The 20,622-nt window shown below is 42.0% G+C and overlaps 1 protein-coding gene across 1 annotated transcript; it reads right to left on the bottom strand.

Annotated features, from left to right (window-relative positions):
• Positions 1-4,048: 4,048 nt before the first annotated feature.
• On the bottom strand, positions 4,049-19,899 carry LOC137259601 (uncharacterized). Its single transcript, XM_067797218.1, has 4 exons — positions 19,713-19,899; positions 17,298-17,552; positions 6,822-7,015; positions 4,049-4,141 (listed from the first exon to the last, which is right to left on the bottom strand). The coding sequence occupies exons 1-4, from the start codon at positions 19,897-19,899 to the stop codon at positions 4,049-4,051; spliced, it is 729 nt and encodes a 242-aa protein (XP_067653319.1).
• Positions 19,900-20,622: the final 723 nt, after the last annotated feature.

Here is a 20,622-nt window from a genome sequence, read left to right as displayed (position 1 = left end):
AGTACCACTTCTGGTAGATCCAGTTAAACCAGCACTGGTACTCGGCATTGGATTACTAGTTGAAGGAGAGGCTGCAGATGCGTCCTCTCCTTGAATTGTGTGGCCAAAGTGTTTAAGTACCCTGATGTAATCAGGGATTTGATTTTTGTTGACACTGTATGTGCCACAAAATGCCAATAGAGCCGACATTGACACCAGCTGTGTAGCAGTATAGGACTCGCTACGGCGGCGATTTTGGGCGTGTATGGCGTGTAGACCAGGAGTAGAACTACCAGGATAACATTGCTTTAAAAGCGCGATGCCTTTGTAATATGTTTTACACTTTTGACAAACGACCGAAATGTTTGTGGAAGGCATACTTGATGATAGTGCTGGGACACTTACTTTCTGGGAATGATTGGTCTGGATGTCACAGTCTTGGACAAATTAAGAAATAAACTGCTTATACGATATGTCTATTTAGGGAATAAACCTAGTAATGTTGAGTATCAGTTTGATAAAGTGAGCAACGTAAATGACTGAAAAATGCAGAAATTAAGAACAAACGAGGAGAAATAAAAGTAAAGTTCACTTGCCAATGGTGATTGCCAGCGCTGACTGGTAGTGATCCACTAAGACACTTGGTCTGTGATGATGAAATTGCAGTGAAATGCATTCCCTTATATTACCATGTCGCGGTCAGACAACCAATGGGATGGTTTAGATGAAGTTCACGTGGCCAAGCCGGATGTTTCTACGGGGGAGGAGGAAACTGGAAATTGTCCATCTCCATTCCATGCGTGATGTCCATTTGGAGGGGCAAGAGCATGCCAAAAGGTGTGAATTGCACATGCCAAAGGAATTTTATACGCAAAGTTGAAGTCAGTGGGGCGACGAGGTTTAAAATCACAAAGTAGCGGCATGTCAAAAGGAAGTGACCCAAGCTGAGTGATTATAACCATAAGAGAGCAAGGCAGGTGACGAAATTACAATTGCTGATAAATAGCATCTCCAGGGTACGAAGATGTGAACACAGACGAGTGATATGCAGCTAATCACGTAGTAATTAAGTTTACAGGAAGGTAGAGAAGAACGTGTACTTGTAGTATATACAATCAGTCCATGCGGACAGATCTGAAAGAAGTTATGAAAATAACGATGATAAGGAGTTGCGAACGCAACTCAGTAACTAAGTGGCCAGACAGAGGCGGCCTTTGTGATAAGTTACAGTTGTCAGAGCATGGCGCCATCTTGTCTGTTTGATGCGCGTCGTTACATAAGGGAACGTTTATTCGAATGCACAGTATACCTTGGCACATCCACATTGTCAAGGTATTACCGACCCCTTTTACACCATTGGTTTCTGATGCTGAAGTAACAGCTGAGGAAAGATGCGCGCCAGATCCCCAATTCTACCAGCCACACGCACAAGTACAGTTACATAATGCCGCGCATTCCTTGATTAAAAGACGTTCCTTGAATGCATATTATAACCTGGCATAGACGCACTTTCAAGGGCTTTCAGGTGCGTTTGAAACATTAAATGTTGGATGATTGATCGTGAAATTATAGGTGCCGTAACACTGACGGGAGACGTGCGCCAGACCCCAGACTTTACCCGCCATCAGCAGTTGCATAATGACGCGCATGGCTTGACTGTCTGAGGTGACACGAATATACGTCACACCTTGGCACAACCGCACTTTCAAGGGCTTTCCGATGCATTTTAAATCTTTCATTTTGGATGAAGGATAATGAAATAATAGCTGGCGGAAGGTACGCGCCAGATCTCCGTTGTTACCTACCAGTCGCACAAGAACAGTTACGTAATGACGCGCATTGCCTGATTATCTCATGTTCCTCGAACGCCCGTTATAATTTGGCAGAGCCGCACTTTCAAGGGCTTTCAGATGCATGTTAAACATTAAATTTTGGATGGTGGATCGTGAAATTATAGCTGCCGTAACACTGACGGGAGACGAGCGCCGGATCCCCGACTACTTTACCCGCCATTGGCGCAAATGCATTTACATAATGGCGCGCATTGCTTGACTCTCAGACGCGACTCGAATGCACATTACACCTTGGCAGAACCGCACTTTCAAGGGCTTTCCACCACCGTAAAAGTTTATATATTAAGACCACAGGCGTTGCTTCTATGGCTTTATTCCAGTTCGTTGCAACTTTAGCTCTGTCACGTATATTGATTCCTGTGTAGAGCGAATGTCTAATGTTGCACACCAGCATGTTGCACATTTCCAGAATCCCACATGAATCCCCTTGCAAATGCTTTGTAGTTGTAAATATTAACGACGCCGGTATAGCCGGTGAACAGATTCATGTAAATTCCGCCAATCTATATCACCTGCGGTATTTGTTGCATTTCGCACATTAATACCCATGTAGCTCCACCACTAAATGCGCAACGTGTGCGTTTTATACACTGTCTGACACACGCTTTAACTGGCTTTCAAACGCAGTATAGAAATGCATTTTCTAAGGTGAATCGTAAGAGTGGTTGCCATTACATCATGACCGGACTATGGTGGCATGATGACTACTGTGATATAGAAGAATTGAAGTTCAACAAAATTACACAAACCATCATGTCGGAGATTCAATCTGGACTGGTTACCAGGGGCACCATTAGAATCACGTTTGCATTTTTGGAGAGAGCGTTGGATCGGGTTTCCAACCATGTATAACATGCATAGATATCACAAAGTAAAAGGCTTCCAAAATACAATGGCGCGAGCGACTTCCACCGGAGGCTGGGTGGAAGAAAAGTCTTCCACCGAGACTCCTGTGGAAGAAATTCAGAAGGCCTAAAATCACGGAAACCTTAATTGCTGGGCTATAAATTTGCCAAAAAAGAAACGGAAAAATTCTACGTGACGCGCAAGGGTCCCGCTATCCAATGACGTGCAGGATGCGCGTGTAAGGCGGCGAATGCAGCTCCCAAGGGAGCCGTGCTGCAATAGGTGATACAATCTGGGTGGGTCCATACAGGTGGCAAAAGTACTGTAAGTCCCTATGGTCCCTAGTATGGTGATCTCCCTTCAGTTGTTAGCAATCTATAGCCCATTTTTATCTTGTATTGTCCTGTATAGATACATTGTTTTAGGTATAGTTACTAGCTTTCTATTCTACTCTGTGATATTCTAGTTGTTTTACTGTCCTTCGCTGACAGGTTTTATAATAGACATATATTTCATTTTAGTATTAAATGTTCTCGTCACGATATGGCTGAAATATTGCCGATGTGACGTTAAATATTAACTCACTCACTCACTCACTCAGGGATTTTTGTGTTTTGTGTTTTAAGCTTCCAGTTTTTACAGTAATTATGAAACGAATCTAACATATTTCGCAAATCACAAGGGTCTGAGGATACAAGGACGGTATCATCGGCATACAGCAATGCAGGAAGGGTAATGAGCGTACCTAAACGGTTGTTGAAATCACCGGGTTTTAGTTGTAAACCATAGCATGAGTCTGAGGCTAAAGCATCTTCAAGATCATTAAGGAATAACGAAAACAAAATTGAGGACACGACACGGTAGGGCACTGCAGTTGAAAGAAACACAGTACTTAACAACACATCAGTCGGACGAATCAAAGCACAGCATTTGAAAGAAGCACAGCGCACCCAAGTTCAGAGGTTGAAAGAAACAACACAATATTGAGAAAAAACCAATCTGTGACACATGGTTTTGTGTTCTAAACGTCAACATGCTCAATACATGGCTGTAGCAATCGTCATGTATATGTATGCATGAAGATGCAATCGTAAAATAGTAGCATACATGTTAGAAAATGACTCCGTGGAAGGTTATGGGTAATTATTTATATCTACAATTGTCTGTCAATAATCTGTTTGTCATTATGTTAAGATTACCTTGAATTCATGTGAGTTCATCGCTATTTTCATGCTACGTATATTTTCTGAAACCTTTTTGGGGGTTTGCGTATGTTATTTAACATAATGTATGTGTGCAGCAAATATATTGCAAAAGAATTCTATCTGTGCAAACAAAGCAGCTACAGTGTAAAAAAACAAGTGATTTTACTATCGCGTTCTATCTCCAGACACTTCCAGCTTCAATTTCATCCCTGCAGCAAGGTCAAAGTTCACGTCTAATGAGTGCCCCGCGAATGGATACTGTTTGAAAAAACAAACAAAATGTGGTGTTAATTCTCACTGTAATAACAAGGTGAAACATAATACAATGATTTCTTACGTAAAATATGTAGGGGAACTCTACTTTCAATGTACGATTGTTGAAGTTGGGATATATATGGGATGGAATCAAATTTGCTGCAAAAATAATGGATTTTTTTAGAATGCACAGATAACTGTCAGTGCGTTTTCCTCAGTGGGTATTCTTTCTAACAGACCTCAGAGGTTCCCGTACTATTTTGGAAGAGTATATATGGTTTCCTTTGAAACTTTTTCTTAAAAAAAATAAGAATGATTAGTAGTCAGTCTTGCCATGTTTGTAATCATTCAAGATATTTGAAAAGATCCTTTTATTTATCTTCTTTTTTGATGAATTATTGTTGTTTGCAAATGATATTGTTTTGTTTGATTACACAGCCGTCTTCTTCAAAAACAGTTAAATGTGCTGGAGTGTTTCTCGAAGGAATGGGGTCTTATTGTAAACTTAGATAAGACTAATGTTATTGTATTTAGAAATGATGGCATAACCAATAGTTACGAAATCTGGACATTATATGTCTCCCTTTTGAAAATTGTTACTTATTATAAATACATTGGATTGATGTTTTCATTAAGATTAAGTTGGTCTAAAGCATGCAAAATTCATGCCTCAGAGGCTTATAAAGCAATTATGCCACTTTTAAAGTTATTCAGGCAAATAAATCGATTTCCTTTTCGTCAGCATGTTCAACATTTGAATGTGAAATATCCTCGATACTCCTATATGGCTCCGAAATTTGGAGAGTTAAGTATTTTGAAGTTATTGAAAAAAGTTCATTTGACTTATTTTCAGACGTTTCTGGGAATTGGGGAATTTGCTTCAAGTAAAGCTGTCATAGGGGAAACAGGCCTCTGTGCATTGTTTGTTTATAGCCAAGTAAGAGTTATCAAATATTATCAAAGTTACTTAAAATGGACATGTTTTCGTTATCCCTATCATTGTTACCGTATGTTAAAGAAGCTCGATGATACTGAAAAACAGTGTTGGGCTTCAGATGTTCGACACCTTCTTTTTCCATGTGGCTTTTCTCATGTTTGGATGTTCCCGAGTGTTGGTGATGATAATATTTTTTTGTCAATATTTAAACAAACACATAAAGATGTATATGTTCAGGCTTCGCATGAATCTTTCTGTACTTCCACCTATCTCAGCCACTATAGTTCCATTAAATCAATATTTCGGACAGAAATGTACATACATAACCTTCAGGACAAATCACTGGTAAGATCATTGTGTAAATTTAGAATATCATTGCACACTTTTGAAATTACCTCGTTCCGTCAGAGAAAATGTAATGAACATAGAGATGCTATTTCCACAAATTGTATTCAGGTGATTTGAAAGATGAGTTACACATATTATTTAAGTGTGAACAATATGCACAGTTAAGGCTGAAATACCTTCCAGAATTAAAAAATATTACCTGTTGTAAGCAGTCAATGGCAAATATTCTAAGCTCACAAAATATGCATAGTGTGCGTTCTCTTGCTTTGTGTTTAAAACATGTATTTATAATCCAAGAAAGCTGTTCAAAAGTATAGTAACAAGTGACTGTTTACGTGACAATCAACCGCAATTGTACTATAGACCATGTGGCCAGTATTACTAAATACACTGTCTGTCTGTCTGTCATTCAAGATACTAGTGTATATCTATATACATCAGTGAGTGTGAGTGAGTGAGTTTAGTTTTACGTCGCACTTAGCAATATTCCAGCTATATGGCGACGGTCTGTAAATAATCGAGTCTGGACCAGACAATCCAGTGATCAACAACATGAGCATCGATCTGCGCAATGGGGAACCGATGACATGTGTCAACCAAGTCAGCTAGTCTGACCACCCGATCCCGTTAGTCGCCTCTTACGACAAGCATAGTCACCTTTTATGGCAAGCATGGGTTGCTGAAGGCCTATTCTACCCCGGGACCTTCACGGGTAATACATCAGTGGATCAGTGGAGGGACTTCACTGTGATGTGAACGATATGCTTGTAGATTGAACTGGGAATGATAATATCATTGAGTAGTTAGTCTGTGGGATTAAAGTTTGTCCCATTTCTACTACCCGAGCATCAGGATGACAATTGATTTGTATTTTTGTGTTACGCAGCTGGTACTATTTGTTTTACATCAGAACGTCGTGTGTTTTACTACTGGTTGAAAGGAAGTCATATATAAGGATTTTCTTCGATATTTGACACAGATATATTGCAACGGAAGCGAATATTGTCTTCTTGATAATCCCAGTTTAACTATCAGAGACAAACAAAAATCATTTGTCTGGAAGCCTATGCTTTAAGGAAGTGCGTATTAATCTAAACTATGAAACATTTCTTGATAAACAGTGATCACAGAACGAAAGCGGTGCTAATTTTGTCTTCAAAATAATCCTTGTGTTCTCAATAATCCTTGTGGTCTCAATAATAATAATCCTTGTTCAATATAAGTCAATATGTACAGTAATCGGGCTAATTAATCAGGCAATGTACACAATGCCTGGAAATTTTTGACAGTGTACACAATGACTGTATGATACCTGACTGGTTATTTCAATCATCGTATACACTGCCTGATTGTAAACACTGACTGAGACATCTGCATTACAGTTCATCTTCAACCTACCGTGAACTTTCTTGGTAGTCCTATGTAACATGACACACACTTGACCGGCACCACATCCCATGATGCTCCTGTATAACAGGAAGATGTGTTGTCGTCGGCGACAATGATGTTGGAGTGGCAGACATCTTTAGGGGCAGTGTTGACGACGTCAGTATCTGCATGCGCATTGTCAAGTCTAAAGTTGGCACAGGAAACTAGGAACAAATTAAAAACAATCATTATCATCACCACCCACCTCACCGAAATGGACTGAATTTAGAGGGTTCCTGTATATGTGGGTAGATGGGCGAGGACAAATTGAAAGAGAAACAGAAAAAGGGATCTATGTTCTGGATTAGGTACATGTAACAGCGGCGAACATTATTTAGAACCATAAGTGTGCCGCACATTTAAGGTTACCTTTCAAACAACACATACGCACACACACACACACACGCACACGCACACACACACACAAAAGCAAAAACAAAAAAATAAAAGGAAGAAAACAAAACCAAAAAATCTTGATGTAGATTATTCGAAGCATTCTAGAGAATGGTATTCGACGATACAACGTTCCACGTGTATCGTGAAATTGTGTACCACCTTGAGCTAAAGTCTGTGACTGTAGGCCACATCAATGGCACTCGGCATGCATTGCCTTAAGCCATAACAGACGAGGGGAGAATGAAAAGACTAGCACAAACTCATCAGCAAAACTCTATCGGCTGTTACCACGGACGGGCATCTCGACATGAGGTGGCAAGGCACATCAGCGTGTCTAGACAGACCATCTCAAAACCTCTGGACCCAGTGTAATACCACCACCGCCGCCCACGACATCTTCGTGCAAACACCACGCCCGTATCATCCACAATAATCCAAATCCCTGGACTGCGCCGAATCTCCAACCAGACAGTGCGCACTTTGCAATAGGAAGTCAGACTTTTTACGACAAGGCCACTTGAACGGCACGTCATTCACGTTAACAAACTGGTTGATCTTTGAAACGTGATAATACTCAAGATTACGTGCTTGCTCACGTCTACAATGTTCAGGTGTTACCTTGGTCTTCTCGATCACACGTTTTGTCCACCATTAAACATCTTTGTGATACTTTTGATGTGTTAGATCCGTGGAAAAACAACAGCTTTGTCTTGAGAATCGTGGCTATTCATTCGGTACCGCTTTACATCAGATGCGTGTGTGGTGATCACCTGTAGGTTCTTGGCTATAACTTGAGACAGGAAGTGGCGGAAACAGCTGAAGACGGCGAGGATAAACAGGAAGTCTACGTAAATGTCTTGTAAATCCATGTAAATCCTGGTATTTGGGCAATTTTACTACGGTTTTAATCAGTACGGTGGCGCTGTGTTGGAATTCTCATTTTACCATCTCAACGTGGATTTCAGTTTTCCCGCCATTGGGAAAATTCTTACTATGGTTCAAGTGTCGTAAGACTGATTGTTAGTGCGCATATTGGCATTTACAAGATTCTGTTAGCATTTCCGGGTCGATCTCGGAAGTGTAGGCTGTTAAAATCTTCTGCAGAATAGATTAACTACTTTTCAGCTTGAGGTCACGCGGTCGGATCACTCGCCTGGTCCTCAAGATAGCCTGGCGGACAAATTGATCAATTTTGTCAATCGTGGTTGACTACAGCAGCAACGAGTCGGATTGCTGAACATTCATGTGATGAGCGAATTTCTGATAATGTATAACTTTATGTGATACGATGCACGGGACTGTTTGTGTGAACGTAGTGCGCATGTCCGACAGGAAGTTTGGCTTTCGACATTCAATGGATGTAATTTTTCCAGGAGGGCAAACAAACAGTAGACAACTGTAGGGTTTTTAATATCTGTTGAACTCCATTAACTGGTGCAGCGCATTTGTATTTTGTTTTTCAAACTGTTCATGGGTTTTCACGGGGATGTCAATGTGAATGTGTCGATGTAAGATATTTACTATTTCGATACTATCAGAGACAGTTTCAGCTGGAATTGTATACTAGTTTGATGCTTTGCTAGCAGGACGGTCGTGTTGAGAGGTTTACCATTCTATGCATACTGTATTGTCTTAAGTGAATTACTACCTTACTGGATTACTGAAACAGCGATATACATTGTAAATTGTGGTGGGTGATAACCTCCAGGCTTCAAACTTCACTTTGATGAAGAGCGTTTACGCAAAATGGCTCCGCAGCCACTCTTTGTAAATTTTTCAACGGTAAAAGAATTCATGGAGAGGGGTTGTCACAAAGCCAGACAAGATGCATGATGACAATTACAAGAGACGGACTTAATACTCCTGCTGAGGACATGTTAGAATTGGAAGAATTTAGGAATTGTGAAGACTTAGTGTCATCATTTGATTACACTTCATGTCCAAAGTTGAAGGACCGCATCCAACCCATTAAACAGGATGAGTTTGGGGATAACACAGCCAAACCTGACCTCACCCATTTGGAAGCGTGATGATGAGGGTGCACACGCCCGGGCCAGCAAGAGGCACGTCACACAGGGGATCGGATTGGAATCTGCCTTCACACCATATACGCAGGGTTCCTAGAACACTGGCTTAGTATCAATCAAAATGATGAAATCAACAGAGTCCATGATCAGAAGAAAGAAATGTGCATAACTATGTGGAAATGTTTAAACATACCTCTGAAAAAGTGATAGATAATACTGAGGCGATAGAAAGAGTAATGCAGTGACTGGTCAGTCCAATATATCTTCCAGTATTGCCATATAGGTTTAACCCGTGTAGCGCTTACTCCGTGGGCTCGCCTTTCCAGTCTCCAGTTCCTGAAAAAATGTGCACAGGTGGCAGCAAGATGCAAGTGATTTTGTGGATTGCTCTTAGAGCATAAAGCCAGTGCAAGCTGGCATGATGGTCCCACAATGTCATCAGGTATGGAGCATGCTGGACGGAGGGTTATGTACGTCAGGACAATCCAGGTGCACGAGCTGGATGGCGGCTTTATGGTAACGGACCCCGTTCCACTGGTCAAGCAGGACTGCACCTTAATACCTCATTTTTATGGTAAGGAGGCAGGGGCGCCTTTCCCGCTAAAATTGGAGACCCTGGCCAATAGAGAAGGTTGGTCAGAGGACTCTTTTGATTGTGCTTCTATCTCAAAGGGGATGACAGTACGTTCTTCGCCACATACAAAAAAACGGATCACGTAATGGAAAACTGAAAAAAGGGATGTGACATTGTCAAACCCCATTTGACAGCGAGACTCGGGTTCATTGGACAAGACAATGTAAACTGCTTCTACATAGGGTGCGTATACTATGACAAGGGAAATTTAATATATAACCTAAGTCTGACGTTACTCAATCAATGGGGTCAGGCATATCTTACTCTCAGTCAGTGTATAAGCAAGGAGGTCGAAACGTTCTCACTGTCAACATAGATGATGAGGAGGAACAATCCAGTCAAGTGAGGGTTTCATCTGAGGCAGCACTCAGCACTGGATGATCCTGGTCGTCGAGTGTACTTGATGGAGGGCAATATCAGCACACGGTCGGAAATGTCAGCATTGGTGCAGTCTGTGATGGTCCTGATGACTACAGTTAAATGTCATGAATCATGGGACGCGAGGTCAGGGTCCAGGTCATGCTTGCCAAGTCCAGCCCAACAGCAGGTATGTTTCAGCTGCAGCAATCTAAATCACTTCAAGGCAGATTGTCCCATGCTGGGACACAGGAATGAAGAAAGTATCCTTTGATGTTAATTTGATCGACAACCCGTAAGACAGTAACGTACAACGATAAACAATTACCAGAGGTGGATGTGAGATTCCTATGACCTGGTGTATGCAGAGTGACATTTATGCAGGCAGTGTCAGTGCCTTTGACACCGTACATTGGTACCAGGCTACCATGGTACAATGCCACCTCAGTCAGGAATTGAATCAATACCTGGTAGAGCCAGTACCAGAGATGTGAGAGCCTGCAGTAATGCCGAGGACCCTAAACCAAGGGTACCAGGCTCTTGTGGTGTCCTTGGTCAACATGGCAGACCTCTGTGTAAGTGCACGAGGGGGCAACATGTCAGGACTGTAGGACTTGTAGGACTTCCTCCACTATCATAGAACGATCTGAAAACACAGGTCCCAGAGCACCAACGAAACTAGTTCTCCAAATCGAGAAAGGAATCGGGAACAGAGGACCAAGCAGGGCTAGCCGAACTGCAGGTGGAGTTTCAAGTTGGGTTTGCCTATCAAGATTTGGACTTCACAGAATTTGAACATGTAGTTCTCACAAACGACGGGCATTGGTGAAGCAGTGCCTCCACAAGACCCCTTTCGCATAATAGGAAGAGGCTCACCTTAAGAAAATGGGGGTAATTCAACCCTCGGTATCTAAATGGGTGTTAGTCCCATGCTGGTAAGCGAGCACAACGGAGGGGTAAGATACTGTGTGGACTACCACTGGGTGAACGGAAAAAGCCAGAAAGATGTGCTTCCAGTACCCTTGATCGATGATTGTCTAGTTACGCTTACGGCAAGTCACTGGTTCTCCAAACTAGACGCAAAAAAACTGCATACTGGCCAGTCCACGTCAGCGAAGGGGACCAGAATGAGACGGCATTCGTCATATGATATGGACGTTTTGAGAATATCAGAATGACATTTGGGCAATGTAACGTCCCACGATATATGCCCAGTTGATGTCACTTATCCTGGCTGGTTTGTGTTTGGAGACTTGAGTTGGTATAGCTGCTGTCGATGTTCATGGTGGTTACAGCAAATGCTGACAGTTCACTCTGACCACGTGGCTTTAATAGCCCTCTGTGGTTTCATCAAGCACTTTCTCCATACTCGTGGTTTGGATTTTTTCCTGTAACTAAGCGTGAGTGAGTGAATGAGTTAATACTTAACGTCACATCGGCAATGTTGCAGCCATATCGTGAACGAGTACTTATGAAAATACAAATGAATTAACAGCACATACATTGTAAAACCCTGTCAACGAAGGACAGTAAAACTGACTAGAATATCACAGAATAGAAGGTAAAACTAGTGAATAGACCTAAAACAATGTATCTATAGAGGACAGTACAATATAAAAATGAGGTATAACTTGCCAACAACTGAAGGTAGATCACCATACTAAGGACCATGGGGAGTTACAGTACATTTGCTTCCTGCATGGACCCTAGTTGGATTTACATCATCCCTTCAGCTGTTAGCAACTTAGACAAATCTAGCCATAAAGTGAAAACACACTTATTCTACGATTAAAAGCTGGAAAACTTTACAAATGTTTTTTGGACTTATGTACCCTCTCAGGAGGACAATTATTTTACGGTACTTCAACTCCATTTGAGGGTACAGCCACAAACGATTTGAGTTACTAATTTAATCTTCCAATTTTAAAATATTTATCTATTTACAGTTCAATTAACAAATCTAATTCCTTTAAAAATGCAATAATTAAATGAGGGCTAATATTGCTAAAAAGATCCTTCATAGTTCGTGAATTAAAATACTGATCCCTTGTGATGGAATACTCAACACAGTCAAGCAAGATATGCTTGACTGTGATTCTTACATCACAAGGTATTCATGAGTATATCTCGTATGGCCAATACGACATCGCCGCATAATGACCTCCTCAAATCTGGACCGACAACCCAAGTGGGTATAACCAATATAAGGTTTTATTGCATGTAATTTATTTACACCCACCTCTTTTGCATCAGATCTCGGATATACGATCTAATTGTAGCTTTATAATCAGAGTATGGGATAAGAAGTGGAGTCACGGATGTTTTGAGTGCTGCCTTGGCAGCAAGATTGGCCATTGTGTTGCCAGAAATACCTACATGGCTTGGTAACCAACAGAAGACGATGTCGCATTGGCCAGTAGCAAGATTATTATACAATTCAATAATTTCAGTTAAAAGTGGATGTTTGCAGGAAATGTGATTAAATAGCCTGAAGGCAAGAAAGAGAGTCTGAATAGACTATACATTGTTTACGTTTAAGGGTGTCTTTGAATATATCTAAGAGCCGTTAGTATGACGTTAGCTTCTGCTGTAAAATTCGAACTGTTATGTGGTAGTCTAGAAGATATTGTTCTGGATCCAACGACAGTGGCACAAGCCACTGCACCAAAGTCCTTGGAACCATCTGTACATAAAGGTTTGTAGTTGCTATATTTAATTGATTATATTCTTGTTTGTATTGTAATTCATTAGTTTCTGATTTTTTATATGAAGTTAATGTTAGGTCAACTTGTGGCCTAACCAACTGCCAAGGAGGAGAAGAAAGAAGACTGGAGGGAGCTATGTTTTCCAGCTCAATGCCCTAGAGGTGGAATGAAAGAAGACTGTTTGTTATATAAATCCTCATAAAGATGGTTAAAGACATAATTAAATGCTGGGTCAGATTTGTTAGAGTATAGTTTTTGTAGCATATTGTAAAGATAATTTTATACGTCGCTGTGTGAGAGATGGCTCATCTGCCTCGACATGGAGAAGCGAATGAGTGATCTGTAGAAGTGAAGTAGGGTGGTTTGATCGCCTCCCCATTTTGAGTTGGAAACAACTTTCAACAAGTGCCTTCAAACATTTAACCTTGAGGGATTTAATATGCGGCAAGACCGTCAAGTGGGAGTCAAATATAAGACCCAGAAACTTGGCCTTCTTTACAACTTTAATAGGTGAGCCGTTTAGATACAGTTCAGGGTCCTTATGTGGTTTGTATTTACGGCAGGAATGTATACAGTTATTTTTAGACTTTAATTTAAAGCCGATTATATATCTTGTTTTGACACAACTGCATTTGCCGTTCAATAGCGTGCATGTTTTTACCCTGACATGAAATGTCATCCACAAAAAGTGATCCATCAATTGAATCATTTAAAACCTTGGATAAACTGTTAATCTTGATACTAAAAAGTGTTACACACAAAAGGCTACCTTGTGGAACACCCTGATCTTGATTATAATGATCAGACAGGGTTGAACTCACTCGAACTTGAAACTGCGTGTCTTGTAAAAATTGTGATATAAATAAAAAGGGGCAAACGACCACTTAAACCGAAGTCATGCAAGTCCTTTAAAATGCCATGCTTCCAGGTTGTATCGTATGCTTTCTCGAGATCAAAGAAGATCGATACTGCATGTTGTTTATTTACCAGAGCATTTTTGACAAAGGATTCTAATCGTACCAGATGATCAATGGTACTACGATTTTTCCTGAAACCACACTGAATATTTGTTATAAGATTATTTGTTTCAAGATACCGTGTTATTCTATTGTTTACCATTCGTTCCATGGTTTTACAGACACAACTTAAGGAGATTGGTCTGTAGTCAGACGGATCAGTATGATCCCGGCCAGGCTTCGGAATAGGCACTACAATTGCATTACGCCAGGAAGGTGGGAAATTACCTGAAGTCCATATTTGATAAAAAATTTCTGAAAGGATTTCTGAACACGATTCAGGCAAATGCTTCAGGAGCTGATAATTAGGAGATGTGTTGGCCAATGCATTTGGAACCAACGGCGCCAGCCGGAGGTTTCAAATGAAATATTCCCGTGCTTCAAATGCTCAATAACACCCGGAAATTGGCCAACACATGATGTTTATCGACATTGTAAACACAAAAGTAAACCAAAGGGGTTTTAGTGTCTGCACTCGTTTACATCGAATACGGACACAGCAGTGAATTGTCATCAGCTGGCCGTTTCAGCTGGTTCTCATGGTAGCATCTGGAGTTGCTCATTTGTGACGTCATTCTAACTTTACGTCACAATATGATTTGAATGACGTCACCACTGTTGGTGACACAACAAAACAATTGTTTACGTTTCAATACGCAGTGAATAGTCTTACAGGGAATCTAATAATCTAATTTAATCATGTTTTTCAACCAATCAGATTACAGATCACAGTAACTTTGGTTTACAATGTATGTTATCAGCCGCTGTTGCTGTATCATGAGCTTGCTCAAGGGCAGTATGGAGCTCATGTAACGAAAATAATTCGTTATAATCTTCACCGTTGTCTGAGTTAAAATTGATTCTTTTCTGCTCTTGTTGTTTCTGATACTTTTGAATCTCAGGAGCATAATTAGATGATGAAGAATGTTTGGCAAGTGTCATCTTTATTAGTTAATACATTATAACCATCCTTTAGATGCTGAACAGTCGATTTATATCCTTTACCTTTTATCCTTTGGATCATGTTCCACGCCTTTGAAATTGGTGTCCGAGAATTTATTTGGGAAATATAGTTCCGCCAAGATTGGCGCGTATTCAGCGGAAACGAACGTCTAGCCTTGGCATTGAAGATTTTAACTTTGTTTAAATTATGGACCGTCGGATGTTTGCGAAAATATTTTTCTGCTTTCTTCCTACTCTTACTGGCCTGTTTACACTCGTTATTAAACCATGCTTTGCGAATGTGTGGAGTTGCAGAGGACGGCGGAATTGCTCTGTTAGCTTTGGTATTTAGAAGATCTGAAAACGATAGTATGGGATCTTGACTGTTCCTGAAAAGATCATGTTTCAAGTGTTCAACACACAGTGTTTCGTATAATGACCAGTCAGCCCTGGCGAAGTTCCTTCTAGATACAGGTGGATCATTACCAGGATTGCTTGTTCTCAGAAGGGTGGGGAAGTGATCACTCCCACTCCCGTAGGTGGATGTAGATAAGTGGCGGAATCGTTGTTGAAAATGCACAAATTATTATCGGAAATAAAGTCCTCAAGGATTTTACCTTTAGTATTAGTGTAGGCACTTCCCCAAAGCACACTGTGTCCGTTACGGTCACCCATGATGATAAATGGCTTTGGAAGTTGATCATACAGATTTTGAAGATCCGACTGTCTGATATTAGAAGACGGAGGGATATACACGCTGCACAGAGTCAATGCAATATGCAGGGTCAGTCGAACAGCTACAGTCTGAAGATTGGTAGTAAGTTGAACAGGGCTGTGTATTATACCCTGTCGTACTAAGATAGAAGCACCTCCGGTTGTTCTATCTCCTGGGGGAGAAAAGGAATGGTAATCACTTATAGTGAAGTTATCTGTAGATTTTAAATATGGCTCTTGGAGACATATGGCCGACGACTGTAAATCTTGTATCAGCAATTGCACCTCACTGAAATTATGTTTTAGTCCTCTGCAATTCCATTGCATTAATGTAGACAGCTGAGTCATGGCGCCTCAATTGGTGATCTCTCTCGTGAATGTGAGGAGGATAAGCTTCTCCGCCTATCCTGTGAGGATGGAGTTACCTCAATAGCATGAGGTCCAAATGAGTTTTCAAGATGAACCTCTGGAACTGGGGGGACAGCAAGTAGTTTATCCCTATCTTTTTTCCTTTTTAGATTTATCGATGGCTGGTTGCAAAACAGTCTTTTGAGACGATGACTGGGATTCAGTTTCATCAGTCTGAGAACCAGATGTAGAATGAATAACAGTGGCAGTAGGTATAGCGGCTGAAATTGAAGAGACAGGTGCTGCTGTCTTGACCCAAGACAAGTCAATCTGAGATGCAGTAGAGGACACTACCGCAGAGCAGTTCACTGACGTAGCGTGGGCAATGTTTGAAGGAGTAGAGGTTTGATTTAGCATTTTTTGGGGGGCATCCATGTATGAGACATTTTATCGCATTTAGGTTTCATAATCTGAGGCTCACGCCGGAACACAGGGCAGGAGTTTGAAGAAGCGGGATGTGCACCATTACAGTTTGCACACTTGTAATCTTTCTTGCAGTCAGAACCGTCATGACTATCGCCACAACGAAAACATACGACAGAGTTCCGGCAAGAATGTGAGCCATGTCCAAAATGCTGACATTTGTAACATCGGAGTGGATTTGGGATATACACATCCACCCCGATATTGAAATAACCTGCTTTGATAGATGTTGGAAGTGAAGAGCTGGGTGTTGGCTTTTGTAACAATGCCGTCTTTCTTACAGGTGAACCGTTTCACTGCTGAAACTCCCTGATCCTGTAACTCTAAAGCAATGTCCTCTTCAGACATATCAGCAAGGCAACGTGCCCTGTCACGGATAATGCCACGGTAAGAGTTTAATGTTTTATGTTTAGAAACACGAACCTCTACATTTGCAAATGTGTTGATGGATAACAAATTTAGAGACCAAAAGTGAGTCACTACGGAAACGAGTAACATTTTCCACCTCTCCACAAATACCAGACATAGCCTTTGAAACCTACGGCTAACAGGTTGGTGGACCAAATATACCCCCGGGTCCACAACGGGGGTGTTGGCGAGCTCTTGGCGTTACCCAGCACCCACCACAAGGAGGTGGCTCGCCACGGGTGCCTGTAACTAAGCAATGGTGGCATGTTTGAATCAGTTATATGCACTCCAAATCAGCATGTCAAGTTTCTATTTTTTGTTTTCTCTTAGAGAGTATATATTTTGAGCTTGTGTACTTAAACTAGCCTAATGAGCACCATTTCCTACAGGTTCTGACTGTTATTTGTAATACTCACTTCCATAGTACTGCCAGCCAGTCTCAGCTGTGCAATCACTCAACGGACCAAAGGCTTCAGAGTGTAATCTACATTTCCTTGTGAGAGGGTTGTACAGGACCAGGTTACACAACTTTCGCCAGTGACATAAAGAGAAACACTCAGCCCTCATTTGTACCTGCTTCATCTCTTCTATCAGACTTCCAGTAAACACCAGATCATCCATTTCAGGCTTTCTGTGGAATGTCACATTGGGGCAAGTGTCCATGTTGTACACTAACTGACAATAGACATTCTTTAAAATGACTATGATAATCACTGTCTGTATGAGCGCCATTGCCGGTCACTGGTTAGTCGTCTTGTTTCCCGACACTTTGCCAAGGTCTCTCAAATGGGTCTACATCACTGAGCAACAGACGCTGCTCGCACACGAGTGGCTCACTCATATCACACTTCTTTACACGTTGAAAGTTGATTTTTGTTCATCTGTAATCAATAGCATCACAGAGAAAACACTCAACTCAACTTGAAAGAGTAACTTATATCAGGTGCTGTGTTCAAGTGTGGATACATTGTTCATTTTGCACCTGCATAGCAGGGATCGCTGTCACTTTTGCAGGCTCTTGCATGTTTATTTCAAACGCCAGGAAACAAAACGTTATCGATTAAAAGCCACTGGAACTGCAGCATTGTATTAGGCATAGTCGAAGCATTTGTAAAGATCCATACAACGGGATTCAACTTAATATTTATGTTACACCTTGTGGAAAGGAGGCTGACGTACATACACGTTGCTGACGTCATGGTCAATATAAATATACATCGACTTAATGTGTCTTTGTAAAACCTGATTGTCTGTGAATGTGTGTACATGGTCGGAAAAAATACGCCTGGATTAGTCCCTGGTGAGATGGGGTTTAGCGTCGCTCTTACGAATGCTTCACTGACATGACGGCGTACATGTGTGTATATGTATTGCTCCTTGTACTAGCCCAGACTTCAACTGGTTTTATAGTGCCAGCTCACTGAGATGTCATGGCGCAGTTAAACATGGCTACCCAACTCACACATTATGCTTACTAGTACCGACTAGTCCGACTGAAATATTGCCAATGTGATTTTATATTTTAACAATTGCACGTGCCATCTCGGTCAACAGTCCAAACACTCACCGTTCGTTTTCATAGAAAATGTTTTAATCCGAAGCATTATCACAATATTTGTCAAAAACGGATTACATACTTCTCTTCCCTGTCATTTGTTCGTCTCACACAAACACAACGGCAGATCAATGACATGGCCGAGTAGACACAGCCAAATGCACAGAATGAACCCGAGTGCAATCCTGTATAAGATGGACGACTTGCATTCAGCTACTTGCTACCTGGAAAGAGACAGCAACACCTGTTAGCGATTCCAGACAATATTCTTTTGATTTTAATTGTTTAGTTACTCACCACATGCTGATTTATCACATTCCATAAGACATAGCATCACGTACCCTTATGAAATAAATGTCAGTACACAAAATCCCTGCTTTGACACAAGCAGTGTAGGCCTATATCAGGGGGCAAGAGACGTAGGGTGCCGTCACTTAACGGCCGCATGGGCGCTGACCATGTACAGCCCATTTCCATGTGGCACATCGACGTAAAGCTGGTTTCCAGGGCTATCTGGTGGTGTCATCTGAAATGACCTGTCGTCGACAGGTTCGACGTTGGGACGCTTTTTGGTAGCTTTTCACGCTGCGGGTACTTGTCATGTTTCGTACATCGACCCCGGGGTTTTACTCTGGATCGGAAGCCCTGTGTCTCGGCTTTCACACCATGTGCGACACATGCGTCTGCAGTCATGTTTACCCACCCTTAAAGCCACCCAAAGCTATGCCCCATGCGCATGACAGGAGCCAAAACAGCTCAGATTTGATATCACAAGGGTTTGATCTATGCATCCTGCGTTCACTAATTGTCTCCCCCCGGAAGAAAGAGACATACTGCACACATATCATACATGAAAATTTGGCCACGTGCATGAAGCACCTGGGGTTATCACGGGGTCGACATGGGGCGCCTGGTTGGGCGTCCACGCCCATTTTCCCATCTGTTATAGACATGTAATTTTACCAAGAGAAAAGCCTTACTCGGAGAGCATCTTTTAAACGTCACTCGAACGTTGAATATTCACATCCTATTCACAGGTTTCACATCGACGTGAAGCTGGTCCCCAGGGCTCTTTGGTGGTATCATCAGGAGTGACAAGTCTTTACCGGGTTCGACGCCGTGGCGCTTTTAAGCCCGATTTATCCCGATTTATGGCAGTTTTTCGTACATCGACCCCAGGGTTTTGCCTTCGACATGGGTCGAAAGCCCTGTGAGTGAGTGAGTGAGTGAGTGAGTGAGTGAGTGAGTGAGTGAACATGCCTACACATATACTTACGAATTGAAAGCCACAACTGCCCATTAGCTTTTGGAGTCAGGTGTACGCCATCCTTGGCTAGCAGCGCAGGTCCCATCCTTATGTGCTGGCTGTGTTCCCAAAGGGTGGCATCCAGACGGCGTCGCAACATCTTCTTCAAGCGCCGGTTCGCCTCCTCCACCTTCCACTTGTAGGCAGAGACCGTCATGTTCTTTGGTTTTACCTCGGAAACAGACTCCCTATCACCGCCCTGGAACCTGGCCGTTTCCACCGAAGGTAGTCCAGAAGATCCAGCAGGTCTTCGACCAGGTCCCGGGGATCAGTAGAGGCCGACACGTCGTTCTCTCCCACTTGAAAGAACACAATGCCCTGAAAAGCTGCATCAAGGGCATCCACCTCTGCTTTCATCCGAGCGACGGTCGCCCCTCCGATCCCACGCACGGTAGTGAGGATGCCATGTGGAGGGGGACAGACTTGAACAAGTCGCCGCACGAAACTATGCCCCAGGATGGCAAAGTGCAGTGGCTTTGAAACAGGAGCTTCAAAAAGTGCGCAGGCCATGACTTGAATGAAGTTAGTCTTCAAGAACGATTTCTGACAATGAGTTGTGTCAAATAATATCAGCACAAGTGCCGTGATGCTCGTTCAGTTTGGATGGATTTTACGTCGGCTTCTAACACCTAGCCAATGTCGCCGACGGGGTAGGTGGGGGTGATTAAATAATGAAAAGTGGGAATAAATTTAAACCACCTACCCTAAAAAATGATAAATTTAGGGAGTAAACCTAGTGAATTTGGTAGACCGTATTGCTGGGTTGCCGAAATAAGGAAAGGGGGGAGGGTATTTATATGTTGGTATAGGTTTAGAAAGTATGGAGAGTAGATAGTAGGTTATAAAGTTGGGATGGGGGGGGGGGGGGGGGAGGAGCGGT

The sequence above is a fragment of the Haliotis asinina genome, chromosome 13 (genome assembly GCF_037392515.1).
Source record: "Haliotis asinina isolate JCU_RB_2024 chromosome 13, JCU_Hal_asi_v2, whole genome shotgun sequence".
NCBI lineage: Eukaryota > Metazoa > Mollusca > Gastropoda > Lepetellida > Haliotidae > Haliotis > Haliotis asinina.
This window is presented reverse-complemented; position numbering and strand designations above follow the sequence as displayed.